The sequence below is a fragment of the Lissotriton vulgaris genome, unplaced genomic scaffold (assembly GCF_964263255.1).
Source record: "Lissotriton vulgaris unplaced genomic scaffold, aLisVul1.2 SCAFFOLD_2644, whole genome shotgun sequence".
Taxonomy (NCBI): domain Eukaryota; kingdom Metazoa; phylum Chordata; class Amphibia; order Caudata; family Salamandridae; genus Lissotriton; species Lissotriton vulgaris.
The window spans coordinates 25,738-40,250 of record NW_028253248.1 but is presented as its reverse complement, the minus strand read 5'-3'; the positions used below and the strand labels follow the sequence as shown (position 1 = coordinate 40,250).

Sequence of the window (14,513 nt, the reverse complement as noted above, 5' to 3'; positions counted from 1 at the left end):
TATTAAACTTATGCTTAGGGAGGGACCTGCAGTTGATGTTACAAAACTTTAATGGGGGGCGAGCCATTGCAATTTTATTTTTCCTTAACCTACCGCGTGCTTGAGTACGAGATATTCCTTTGCACCTTGACATTTTCCCCATAGAAAAAGCACAGCCCGAGCACATAAAATGATGTGCTGGTAGGACACACGGAATGCAGTCTGCACGAGGAACTTGCCTCAAGTTCTTCACCGGTGTATGTATAGATAGGAGTGGGAGTAGTATCCGAAACGGAAAGTAATCCAGAGGGTCCAGCCCCTGGGCCCGTCCAGGCACGGACGGGTGCAGATGGGCAGGACTCAAGCGTGACTCCGGCGTGCGACCGGCGCACCCACTGCGCGCTAGCGAGGCCATCTTAAATACAGCTCTCGAGTGTCCTGCTGGCCACTAGAGCGCATACAAAGAGGGCGCGTCCAGGCGTCCCGTCCCATTCTTCCCCCCAATAAGGCAGCTGAATCAGATTCGGTAGTGCAAGGGAAGGGACCCGCTTAAAGAGCGGGTAAATAAACTATTATAATGCGCGTATGCGGAATGGACAGGCTAAAAACAGGGGAAAAGTCAAAAATAATTAAAATAAAATGACAAAACAGGATATTTTTAAAATCGCGCCAAAAATTATGCTGAATTATGCAGAAAGCGCAATCACACTCGCGCTGAGCATATAGTCCCCCCCCCTTCACCTACTGCTTGCCTTTCCTAGGGGTGCAGTAGAGGCCAGCTGTTAGCATCCTGTGGCTGCGACGAGAGTCTCCACAGGATTTGCTACATTTTATGGTCTTCTGTATATTTTACGAGGTTCCTAGGAAGTCTTTTTTTAGTCCCTATTTTAAAGAAGATGAATTTTATCCAGGCTTTCCCAGCTCTCCTGTATCTATAACTGTTGAAGGACAAATTTTTCTTTTTCGTCGTTGGTTATTTGAAATTTGTGGTGAAGTCCAGGCCTTATCTTGATTAATAGTGATGAGTTCCAGGGATTATGATTATCTTTAAAATCTATATGCTTATGTAAATTCGGATAATTTTTTGGGGAACAAAGTTTTAAGGGGAGACCACTTGTTCATGAATTGTATTTCTTGATGTCACTAATTACTTGGGGTCACGATGTAACATATTTTCACTATGTTAAATGGCGTTGACACCGTATCCATTTATAATTCTTTATGTACTGTCAACTTTTATGGTTTTATATCTCTAAAACCGAATAAAGTTAATTTGATTTGATTTGAAGAGGGATCAAAAGAGAATGCAGAATTACACAGGGCAGGTATGGTAGGTTGCAAAGACCTGTCGGCCACTGTAGACTTGAATCCTATTTTCTTCTCCGCATTTCTTCTCCTAAGCTGATGCTATAACCATTGCAATGTAAAGAGAACGTTTTAATATTGGATTTTTAATTTTGCAGATATTACCACGAGGTGTCGTCACTGTATGGAAGTAATTAGTCATGTTGTAGTGGGTGAATATTTGAAGGATATGTTTTTTTCTCTCTCCAGGCAACGTCGGCTCTACAGCACAAAAGAAACATTATAGGACTTAGCATAATATACTATTATTAGCATACTCTGGGTGTACCTTTTTGTTGTTGTTCAGGTTTTTAAGAAGACCGGCCACTACCAGCATCTGTTTTGTGCTGCCTGAATTGGATATGAAATAGGTTTGGATATAATTTTTAGTATTTGGTTGGGTATGATATGGAGGAAATTATTTGAGATTTGTATGTGGTGTAATAGATTTTCTTTTTTTCGTTACTAAGGACGAAGCAGGGAAACCACGATCAGGCTAAAAAGGGTTTCCTTTCTCGGGGAGCAGAGTTCAGAGAGATGCAGCTTACCAAACATTCCTTTTTTCGAATCAACCTCTTGCCTCCCAGCAGGGTTAAGAAGGAATGATGGCCTTGTGTGTTTCTGACTAGACACAATTCTAAACCTTCAGCGAGGCTTGTCCTTTTTGAGGGACATGGATGTGATTAGAAGTAGCAGTTATCTGATTAGTATGGTGGTGTAGCGCCCTGTGCTGGGAAACATCATTAACAACGAAGGCAGTACTACGCGTAACGTTTACAAAGAGGCACTTACCACGTAAACGTCTTTCCAACGCGTATGCCTTCAACGATCGAATTTACCACGAAAAAAAAAAACCGAAGGATTAAAAAGGGGGGTTGGGGGGGTCTCCCCCCCCCCCCCCCCCCCCCCCCCATAAAAAAACGATCCTGCTGTGCCGAAAAAAACAGTGTCATAAGAGAGGAAGCGGAATAAACTTCCGCTTCCTCTTTATGACGTAAGAACGACGTGGCAAAGAAGATGAGGGGAAAACGAATTCCGTGGAAAAGGCATGCGTTGCAACGGAATTCGTGGTAACAACATATAACCTATTTTATCAAATGTCCAATAGCTGGTACCAACTATTTAAAAAAAACACTAGGCCTCACTTGAAACTTTCAAAACCGATTCCAGGCAAAAAAAAATACGTTCGTAAAATACTATGTAGAACGGACGGAAAGGGACTGCCAAGTAATTGGGGAGAATTGAGGACACTCCTAAGCAGCTGGAACCAAAGATGAAGTAAAGACCATATTTAGCACAGGGGGTTATATGTTGTTACCACGAATTCCGTTGCAACGCATGCCTTTTCCACGCATAGAATAAAATAAAAAATAAAATAGGGCGGTTCTTTAATTTTCTTTTATGGATTTTTTTGCATAATTTAGGTTTCATAAATATGGTGGTGCTACAACGTTTCTAAGACTGAAGCACATGTTAAGAATTGGCGTTGAGGAAACTCTGAAACAAATTACACCTGTTTAGTGTTTTTGCAAGCGACATAGGGTCTATTCTTGATGCAGGTTCCTTTTTAAATTTTTTTTATTCTTTACTATGTGAGGATAATGGTGGCAGGAAAATACGTGGCCTGCCTATTTTCTAAATGTGTATTACAGTTTTCCTCACGATTTTCCCGTTGGGTACGAATTTTAGAAAGAGATCTAGTTGATCCGTCTGCTATTATTACCAAAAGCCACAAGAAACGGGTTAACCTTTTTAAGAAGTTTCTTGCACCATTCGTGAGCTATATGCTGCACTTAAAGTAATTGCTTCTACAAGTACCTTTTTGAATGTGAGCTTCTTGTAGTATGTATGTAAGATACTCCATCTTAGGCTGCCACAAGATTTCAGGTGTTTTACATACATGTGCTTGTTGCTCTTTGGAAAAGGCAGTAAGGACTTGTCAATCAGATTCTACTGGCACCTACTTCTCCGTGATTCATTTTTTTGTTGTTGACCAAACTCGTTTGAGAGATGCTGATTTGTTGGGTAAGAGCTATCTGTAGACATGTACTTTGCTTGTGCACTTTCATAGTGTCACTATGCCAGTTGTATTTTTTGGCAAGAACTGTCTGTGTAATAACGCCTATGTTGGATGGTTTGTCCTCCACTATTGGTGCACAAGTACATGCATTTAGTGAACTGTTGGCTGTTAGAATGCATGTAGTTTGGAATTTAAATCCACCTTCCTTGTATTAAGATCTAAAAACTTGGCTTTTTTCCCAATAATTCTGCCATCTTCTGGATCTTCTCAGCCTGTCAGATTCTGCCTAGCTCCAAGATACCCCCGGGTGATTGTCGCGATTTACACTTTTTATTTACATTTCATTTCATTAAAAAAGTTTAGGCTCTTATTATGCGCGATGCCTGGCGCTCATCCAAAATGGTTGCTAAAAACTTTTTCCCTGCAAAAAGACCTTAGACAAGGTAAGATCTCTAAAATGCACTTAAACAAACTGGGGGAGGGTGCACAAGGAGGGACTCTTAAGTGACTCATCCAATTGGTTTGAGGTCTTATGAGTTGGAACCACAGCCATTCTCGTTGTCCTGCCTGTTACCATCAGTCAGTCATACATACTTGGTAATGTGGTTATAGCATGACACAAGATTCACCTTTTATATAGCTCTTGGGTCCAAGGTGGTGCTTTCTGACTAACTCAGGAAAACATCACCTGCACAAGCTGCATGTATTGATTGGTTTTGGCAGCGAAAGAAACCACATTGCTGAAGGCTGAAGCACAAGGTCTCCTCCCAAGCTTCCACCATTCAGTAATTTAAGAATAACGTTGTAGACAGAGAAAGGGGAGTCCATGCAGAAAATAACCTGTGACTGTTCTTAAAAGGCCAGATACCTAAACGCTTGTGATAACCATGGTAGTACATTAAAGATGTCTGCTTCTTCACTTTAAATATGTCGAATGAGTAACACTATGTCCATGCTCCTCTTCATACTGATACATGGGTTTTATCTTCTGATGCAGTGTAGATTATGATTTTCTGGTTATCTTTGGATGTCGTGGACTGTTGTATAGTGTGAAGCCTCGAACTTGTGCAAACTGTATGCATAGGTGCGTTGTTTGTGTTTTCACACCTGTCTTTTTTCCGGTCAGGGATTGTTGTTTGGGATGTTATTAGAAGGGGGAGTAATAGTTCACGAGTGCAGTTTTCACCCAACTTGCCAATTGCTTTCTTTATAGCCAAAGAAATTGCTTTCCCATTAACATTAGCACAGTGAGTGCTTCCATATATTTATTTGTGTTTTATATAGTTATTGTTGGTTTTCTTTTCATCCTTCAAGTTGCCTCTGGAGAGTCAAGAATTGAAGCCAGGCCTGGATGAAACAATTGACAGCGATTCGGACAGCGGTCAGGGCAGCTGTGAAATGGATTCCCCTGCGCTGCTGATGGAAACAAGGGAAGCTATCAACGATGGAGGTTAGTGATTATTAGAATTTCCCAACTCTTCCCACACACCATTAGAATACAGAAGGTGACGAGCAGTGTTTGTGAGTGTTGGTATTAGCTTGTAACGTCTCCTACTCATTTGGCTATGTTTCTGCAACAGTTGAAAAATATTATTATTTTTTAATCCTTATGTGGTGTAGACTTGTTTTAGTGCTGCAGTATACTTTTTAAAAAGGTGCAGTCAGTATTGTGGCAAACTCCCTTTACTCACTATTTGTGCTAATGTCGGCTTGAATCTTATTGTATATAACTAGGTCTCGGCTGCTTAGGTTTTGTTTAGGTTCACAACTTTGCTGCTTGATGTCTGAATAGTGGGTTCTTTATCTTGTTTATTTAAAATAATTGTACATTGACACTTTGCCCTAGGGCTTTCGTATCCAGGGTTGTTTCAAGGGTGATATTGATGCCCGATTTTCAGGATAGTAGTTCATTATTTAAATGATTTGTATGTAAGTGTACATTTCAATATCCTGACAATCTAAAATTGCTCGGCTCTAGAGTAACCACACTAGTCATTAGACACGGTTTCCAGTCCTGAATTTGTCACCTTCAAATCTTTGTTCTCATATGTTCGTTTAAATAGTGGAATGGAGTGAAAGCAAGAGAACACCCAGAATACATTAGGTGATCACATGAACGTTCAAGACTGTAAAGAGTTTGTACTGACCAATCTTGCCCATGTGTTTCAAGAGTGCATTCTGCTTCTTAGTGACATGTAATTAAATGCGGTTGCTGTATTTATATTTATGGTTTTTTGTAATGCTACTGTATTCCTAACAGATTCAGAGGACGAAATTATTGTGAATAAAAAGTCCAAGAGCAAGCACTTCCTGCAAGGAAGCGACAGCGAAGAAGAGTATGCCTCCCTGACTAAGAGGGGTGAAACTGTTGATGTTGACAGTGATGATGAAAATAAAGAGAACATCTTTACACCAAAGAATAAAAAATGCAGCCGCATTCGCCGTGCCCTTATGGACAGTGATGGAAGTGACCAGGAATCCTCCCCGGAGACTGAACAGCATAACATTGAAAGCACCATGCCGCTCCCTTCATCTCTGGATGAACTCCATTCCCTTTCTCCTGAAGCGAGAAAGCACTCTAAAAAGAAGTCCAAGAAACTAGTTAATGAGCAGAAAGAAGATGTAATCCGTATTGTATCCTCCAAGGAAGAAGTGCAACTGAAATCGTCTAAAAAGAACTCAAAGTCTAAGACTAATTCGAAGGAACAAATACGCAAAGGAGATTTTCACATGGAAAACAAGAATCCGCAAATCTGCGATGCTGTTTTTGAGGACGACTCGCACACAGGCTTGCTCAAAGAGAAATCCAAGAAGTCAAAGAAACTTAAGACGATAGACGACCCAGAATCTGGCGATAAGAATAAAAGGGATTCCAAGACAAAGATGGAAAAAGAGAGCAAAAAGACAGTTAGGAGTCTCAGAAAGGATAAGCCGAAGCCAGAGGTACATTTTCTGTCTTGAAAACAAATGTTTAATTTTTGCCGCTCATTTCTTGTGTATGAAATTTATTTTCTATATGTCCCTATCCCTTCTTTTTTGCTAACAAGTGTATTATATGTGTGTTTTAATGTCGGACTCTTAGAAGTCCCTCAAGTTTGGGGCTGATTTTTGCTTTTCTACTTTCCAGATGAACCCCCATTAAAATGCTCACATCACTTCTCACGCACCTCTAGCTTAGCTACGGGGAAGGAGACCAACCATATCAAATTTGATCGCCCTTCTTTCTGATTGTTCTATGACTGTATAGAGTTCCTGGTACATTTACATTGGAGACACTGCCTTGTGTAGTCTTTAATCAGCTGCCTAGCCACGCATTCCATATCAATTAATTCAGCTGCTGTCCACATATAGTGCAGTAGCAAGTGTTAGTTTTAGATCACTCTTCTGTCTCCGGGCATTTTTTTTAGGGAACATCTTATTTGTATTTGAGTAATTAATTTCTGCCTTAGGTTTTGTGTGTTCTTGGCGCTGTTCTAGTATTTTCATTGACCAGAGTTTGGGTGGTCTGAAGTTGTCCTGTGTGATCTGTGATTATCTGACTGACCAATGCATAGTTTAGTTCTTTCTTTGAACTGGTTGGTTGAGAAGAGTAAAAAGTGTTCAATTCTGTTGGGAATAGTTTTTTACATTTTTTTATTGATCCTTATTAATTCTCTTTAAAACAGATCACTACTAGTACATATCACTGTTGGTGCTAGACTGTCACAGAAAGAAAAGATTAAAAAAGCTACGTCAATGAGATACATATGACTGAATCGTTCTGTGAAGTTGTATGATTGACTGACTGGAGTAAGGAATTTAGCAAATGCAACAAAAAACTGTAAAACAATCCCAGTGCCCTCTACCTTCGTAACTAGTAATTTAATGTACATTTAAATCTAAAAGTTATGCTGTCAGCTGAAGGTTAAACATAACCTTATGTCTGACCACTATTTGCAGACCTTCTTACTCTGGGGGTTCTCATCAGATTTGCCTTTTAGTGCAACCACAATAGTATCCCAGGAGTCTACAGGCAGTTATTTGCTGTTTCTCCTGTGTAGCGCCTTAAGCATTGCCACTTCCCCTAGGGTTCCCTTCGTAAACTTCAGAAGAAGTTCTTGCCTTCCATTCCATTGCTATGTTTCTCTTCGATATAATTACTTCTAAATCATTACATTTGCATATCAACAGTTTAGGCATATGGAATTGGCACAACAAGCATTGTAAGGGATCAAGCAAAATCTTTAATCCTGAAACTTCTTTAATTATTCCTGTTATCGCTGCCCAGTAATATTGAATATAACAGCAATTCAGAGTTAAAAATGAGAGCTTGCCTGCAGACACCTGGGATAAGTACCTTTTGCCCTGCTAGCATGACTGTCGAGAAAGAAGTCATCTGGATACAATTGATTTAGGTAAAAATGAACTGAGCATTTCTGATCACTTATTTGGCATATTTTGGAATTTTGTCCCATGTGTCGTCTCTCTACTCCATCCCATATAGATGTCTCCAAAGCAATTTTGTAAGCTGTTGTTGCGAATACCTTTGTCACGTTGCCTACTCTGAACGTCCATGTTTGTGGTTTCCTTAACATCTTGACACTTTAATAGTAAAGTCCAGGTTAATGTTGCAAATGCTTTTTTTTTTTTTTATAATTATTTTATAGATTTTATTGTTGAATTCACATTCATATAAACAAAAAATGTCGACATCAATTTTCTTGAAGGATTTAAGAATTGTCATGCGTCTACATTTAAATCCGAGAAATAAGAAAATAAAGAAAAAGAGGGAGGGTGCTCCACATGTGCGCTCTGTGTACTTGGAGATGGAGGTCACAATAGAGACACGATAAGCTATTTCTAAGGGGGGTGTTGAAAAGGTGGGCAGCTTGCAGGCAATTGATATCACATCAGGTACAACAGGGGGTATGAGGAATCGGTTGTATCGATGCTAAAGGCGGTTGTGGAAGACTCGTTGATAAAGGCCCATCTGGGTCAGAAAAACTTGAAGGATATAAGGCTGGAGAGACTTGAAATTCCTTGTCTAAGTTTTGACAGTATACATGCTAGATATCTTTAGGTCGTGAGGTGGGAGGTTGAGTGTAGCGTATATGTTGATCTGCATGTCACAATAAGTCATGCTGCGGAGCCATGCTTTTCTCTTGGAAAGTGTCTGCAGCCCCTCTGTAGTGCAATTTCTCTTTTTGCTAATAGCGCCATGGCAAGGAACCTGCAGTGGCAAAGTTTTATATCACTAACTATTCCCAGCTAGGCCAACTTAGGGAAGTTAGAGAGCGATATGGAAGTTAGTGGAGAAATGTGACTCTCTGGTTAGAGGAGGCATACCCTGAAGCAGAGGTCAGACCCGGGACCAGGGTTCGATTCCTGACGCGGCAGGGCCTGAGCCCAAGTGGCCACGTACTCGACAATTCTCACTTCGGTGCCTACTCGAATCATGGGTTCACACTCTGTAACTCTGGGCAATAGCTTGCTTAATCTCCACTACGGCCCCCCCCCCGCGGCGGGATGCCCGGCTTTCACCTTGGGGATGCCCAGTACGGGTTATCTCCCAGGGAAAAGCCAGGACGGGTTCCCAATGCAAGCGCCGAGATGCCCAAGGGTAAGTCGAGCGCTATATAAGAACACACATACATACATACATACATGTCAGAGAGCACTTGAAACACTTCTCTCCAGTATGCAGTTATGGGCGGGCATTTCAATGTCGTGTGCAAAATCAGTAGAGTGAATTTGACATATGAGATTTTTGGGCAGCTTGATGATTTGCTAGGGTCGTATTTGCTCAGTTGTAGTGGAGTGATGGAGATCCGATGTATAAACTTAAAGTAAATTAATTTATGCCCATGGTTTGGGGATACCCTCTTTATTTGATGTGGCTACAAGTCCACTACCTATCGGTCAATGATTGACCCAGGTTGTCCTCTCTGCGGCATTGTATTAACCCCTCCCGTCCTGCTCTTGTTTGAGCACCATACATGCCCGATGTAGCTTGGTGACCAAATGAGCACCATCCTGGTCTGTCATAAGCAGAGTAAGAGGTGCAAACTCTTCAAGAGGAAGAGGGAAAGGAGTGGCCGAGCGGAGAGCACTGAGCATTCTGGTCGCTATGAATTTATCCATATAGGACATCTCGGTCCGTATGGCCAGGTCTGCCATGGTTATCGTATGCCCGTCGGGGAATACAGAACCAATAGTGCGCAGTTGAAGCTTGTTGAGGGTGCGCTGAACCACTGTCTAATAGGGGAATGTAAGAGTGTCTCAAGCTATCCGTGGCCTCCGTCCTTCCCAGACCAAACAGATAAGTAGGTCACGCAGTTGCGCGAAGAAGGCCTTAGCGAGATTGGTATGTTGACGAATAGATATAGAAATCAGGGAAGGACGTTCATTTTAATGAGAGCAATGTATCCGGCCAACGATACCGGTAGCTGAATCCATCGCTCAATTTGTGAGGTAAGCTGGTCCATGGCTGGCCCATAATAAAGGCGAATAACTTGTTCTTTATTTCTGTGTAGAATAATACCTAAGTATTTGGTAGTGTCAGTCGCCCATCCGAGGGGGAAGATCATCTGCCGGGTTGGTTGAGTCCGTGATCGGGAAAAGTTCTGATTTGTCCAAATTAATTCGCAGCCCGGACATATCGCTGAAGCGGCAGATATGGTCTATAAGAGGTTACAGATTTGTGCTGGGGTCTCTAATAAAAAGCATGATATAGTCTGCGTACATAGGTAGTAGCAGGGGTCCGGAGTGAACTTGAAGACCATGGGACATTTGTTTTTCTTGTAGGTGCCCGATTAAAGGGTCCATTGCTACTATAAAAAGTAAAGGGGATAAGGAGCATCCCTGGCCGGTACTGCGAGAGACCTGAAAAGGGGGAGAGCGAGAACCATTCACTCGAAGCTTGGCTGTAGGGGATGAGTATAACAGAGGAATCAGAGCAATATAGTTCGCTGGGATGCCAAGTATACGAAGTGTGGCAATGTGAAGTGGTCATTCCAGAGCGTCAAAGGCCTTCATTGCGTCGAGAAGGGCAACTGCTGCTGGGACAGTCGGTGATATTCTGTTTATCACTGAGCATACAGTCCTGAGATTTAGGATTGTGGATCATTGTGGAACGAAGCCTAATTGTACTGGTGAGAGAATTTGGTCAAATAGCAGTGATAGTCTGGTGGACAGCTACTTGGCTAGTATTTAGTTATCAAAATTTATTAGGGAGATGGGGCGGTAGGAGGGGCAATTAGTGGGTTCCTTACCTGGTTTTAACAGGAGAGATATGGCAGCTTCCCTCATTGAAGAGGGAGAGTACGTTTTTCAAGTGCTTTAGCATATACCCTGAGCAGATGTGTTGGTAGCGTTTGTTTAAACGCCTCGTAAAATATCCCCTATAGGCCATCAATGCCTGGGGCCTTCGATCCGTCTTGGGCGTCTATTGCGTGAGTAATCTCCACGGTAAAGGGCTCACTGAGAAATTGTGCCTGCCCTGTGGTTAGTCATACAATTGCAACCTTCTCCAGGTAGGCAAGGTGCTGTGTGAAACCTGTAGGGAGTTTGGTTGCATACAAGGACTGGTAGTATGAGATTAGTTCTAACATATCAGCATTGTCGGTAGCTGTAGAGTCGTCAGACCGTCGCAGAGCCGCGATATGACCCGCTCCCAAGGGGGGGGGTCACACCAGTCACTCAAGAGTCCTGTTAGGGTGCCCCCCATCTCCTTATCTATGCGCTGCGTTTTATTTGCCCAACAAGTTCGTATCTCTATCTGCATGCTCGTTGAATTCAAGTATGAGAGCGTTGCGTCTGTTAAGGGTGTTTGGCGTGGGAGGTGAATTGTCCAGGTGTGTCAGGTCTGCCTCATCTTGGGCAAGGCTGCCATGTATCGAGCGCAGGACCCCGGCCTGTTTGGGTATACAAATACCACGGATATAGGCCTTGAAGCTGTCCCAGAGTGATGCATATTGAGACACTGAGCCTGTATTTAGTGTGAAATATTCACCAATCGCATTGTGTAGTTCAGATTTAAACAGCGCATCCAACAGGGCCGTGGCCGGGAATGACCATCTGCGTTCCCACCCAGTAGAGTGTGGAATTTTTTGACGGAGAAGTACTGGAGCATGATCTGACTGCGTGCAGGGCAGCGTTTCTATGCCACTGGTCCACTGACAGCATAGTGCGTCAGTGAGCCAGTAATCTATTCGCGTCCAAGTTGAATGTGGTGCCGAATGGAATGTATATTCTGGTATATCTGGATGGTGTGAGGGCCATATATTGTGTAGGGTTGGGGATTGCATTAGGTCCCGGATTACCCGGTTATCATGTGGTTTTGTGTTTTGTATGGGGTTAGAGGAGTCGCAGCAGGGATCAAGCCATAAGTTCAAATCCCCTCCGAGGAACAGTGTGTCATATTCATGGCGGTCAAGCAAAGTATGGAGCTCTGAGAAAATAGCGGCATTGTCTGTTTTGGGTTCATAAAAATTGAGAAACAAAACAGTTTTGCCCATCCGCATTCCCACCACCAAGAGGTACTTCCCTTGTGCATCAGATACTGTAAGCTTGTGCGTGAAGGGGAGGGTGCAGTGAATAAGGAGGCAGATTCCACGGGAATAGGTGCTGTAGCATGTGAAGTATCTGTGGGTCCCTCAAGCGGAAGCGAATGGGGGTGAATTTTGTGGAAAAAGATGAGATTCTTCCAGAAATGCTATCTTGACGTTGTGCCTCCTGAGGTAGGCTAGCACAAGCTTGCACTTCCTGGGGTTAAGGCAGCGTATGTTCCAGTTAATCAACTTGGCCTCCACAATAATGTCAGAGATGAGCACCACAAGGGGGCATGTATGTACGTGCACCTCTGGCGTAGAGTAGTGATTGTGCTGCATGTGGAGAGGAGGGAATACAGAGGGAAAAAAGCTATAGAGAACATCAAGGGTCAACAAAAGAGAATTTGCTGAGAAAACCCCCCCAAAAACAGCAACTCCCACCCACACCAGAGCTCAATGGCCCGGCGAATGCCCAATACCTCCAGGGCGGGAGGCTGATCATTCCGCTCGGCCCCTCGTCTACAACGAGGTTCTGGTCTGTGTGCTCCAATGTGCCCGGCCTGTCAAAGGTAAGCTTGCGTTGCCTTGGATCTCCCTGACCCATTTCTGTGGTATGAGCAAGGGTACCAGTTACGTGCGTTACGGTTGAAATCCTAGGCTCCTCATACTGAGCGAGGGGAATTAAGGAGATATCCACAGTCTGAAACAGCCACTCAGCTAATTCCCCGAGGATGGGAAGGCCCACGGGGTTGAGATCCCTCCGCTCTGGGCGCCAAGAGGTTTGGCCCCATGGTCCGCAATCAGAGGGGGATCGCCTTTGAGGCCCAGCCATTGTTTCTTCGCAAGTGCAGACTCACCTGGCACGAATGGACACGTGGAAGGCAGGAAGGGAGAAAGTCCAATTAGGTTCCAAGTCCTTTCGCAATTTCTAGTCGGTAGTGTTGCAGCTGGTTCCTGATGTAGGAGAAGGAGAGGGGGGGGGGGCGGGAGTTCACAAATGCAACCCTCCCCGTCCGTAGGGGCCACGCGGCGCAGTGCGCATCAAATGCAGGGGGAGCAGAAATTATGTGATCTCAGCTCACAGTGATCGTGTGCGGTTCATGCGCAGCGTGTAGGTGACGCTCCCCACCAGCGGTAGCCGTCTATATTACCAGTCCTATCTGAGGGCTCTCCCCCGATGCCCACGGGCTCCGCTCCAGGATGGGAAGGTGCGCGTGTACAATCACCGCACGGCGGGGCAGCGTGAGGGCTTGTGGGGATGTTGCTGGGCCAGGGGAGAAGGCGATGTTGCATCTGGCTCGCACGGACCTTTGCGCCGGGCCTTTGCGCCAATTCTTCGCACATGCCCCTCGTGCCACTGCCCAGCCCTGTCTGTTCACTTGGGTCTCAGGTACAGATGGCTGTCTCCGCTCACCAGAAATTGTGCGGCCAGCGGTGTTCACCTCCCCACTCCCAGGAGGTTTTGCCCTTTTTTGTTTTCCTTATTTGTTTGGGCCCCCGCTCACCTTGGCCGTGCACGCTCCTGCGCAGCAGGGTAGGTGACGGTCCCCACCAGCGTTAGCCGTCTGTGTTCAGTCTTACATGAGGGTTCTCCCGCCAATGTCCACGGGCTTCGCTCCAGGATTGGAAGTTGCACATGTAATATCCCAGTGCAGCGGGGCCAGCGTGAGGACTTGTTGGGCCTGGGAAGGGGGGCAGTGTTCATTCTGGCCGCGCGTGACGCAGCTCGGCCCTGTTGACTCAACCGGGTGCGGATGGTTTTCGCAGTTTACTGTGGATGCCACATCGGGTGTCCCCCGTGTTCTCAGCCACAGCAATCCAGGTAGGCAGGGGGCCCAGCGGAGCACTGTTGCTCCGGCCTCAAACTCGCCTGTGGCCCCTACCTATCGCAGCGGGGCCTCAGAGGCTGGCTGGGCCTCCGCATCGTGCCCCTCGCTGCATCAGGATTTGGTGGCTGCTTGGGCGGAGCAGCGCAGGATCTCTCCACCCTCAGCCATGTCACCGCGATATCAGGCGTTCTCCGTGCGGCATCTGACAGTGGGAACAGCTGGATCAAGACGTTTTTGCTAAAATAGGGGCATTGGGCGCTGGTGCTTTAATACCATCTTGGTCGATGGCTCGGCCACGCCCTCGCAAATGGGGGGGGGGGCGCGCAACTTAAAAAATATTTTGCTTAAGGGGAGGATCGGAGCAAAAACGTTTGAAGACCTCTACCCATGACACATCCATAACAATGTTCTAGTCCATGCCCAATTAGCAATATGCATCCCTTGTTAAGAACATAAGGGGTTTAGACTTCTGGGCTAATTGGTAGCTCTCTCGAGACCCTATTATATAACCTATCTACCTTTGTCTGTGCTTGTGTTGGCCACCACTAAAGGGACTTCAGGTGAGATCCAAGTCAGTGTACCTCTGGCAAAAGGGGAATAAGTAGTTGCTTACAATTGATCCCTCCATTTTCTGATCTGTTTATTCAGTTTCTTAGTAACTAAATTGGTTTCCTATAAACCTGAAAGTGAATATTAAAAAGCTTGTGGTGTTAGCTGGTGTGCCGAGACCCCTCACATTTGATGTTATACAATTTATTTACCCAGTGCTAAATCTTAATAATGTATAGAATGTGGGCACAATGTGGTGAATGC

At 44.5% G+C, this 14,513-nt stretch overlaps 1 protein-coding gene across 1 annotated transcript in view; it reads left to right on the top strand.

Annotated features, from left to right (window-relative positions):
- Positions 1–14,513, top strand: part of LOC147661086 (claspin-like) — a gene marked incomplete at its 3' end in the record, with an annotated part of 34,765 nt that overhangs the window by 14,044 nt on the left and 6,208 nt on the right. Inside the window, exons 2-3 of the mRNA XM_086951347.1 lie at positions 4,658–4,793; positions 5,604–6,286. Of these exons, the coding sequence (XP_086807473.1) occupies positions 4,658–4,793; positions 5,604–6,286 (819 nt within the window). The remainder of the gene's footprint in view (positions 1–4,657; positions 4,794–5,603; positions 6,287–14,513) is intronic.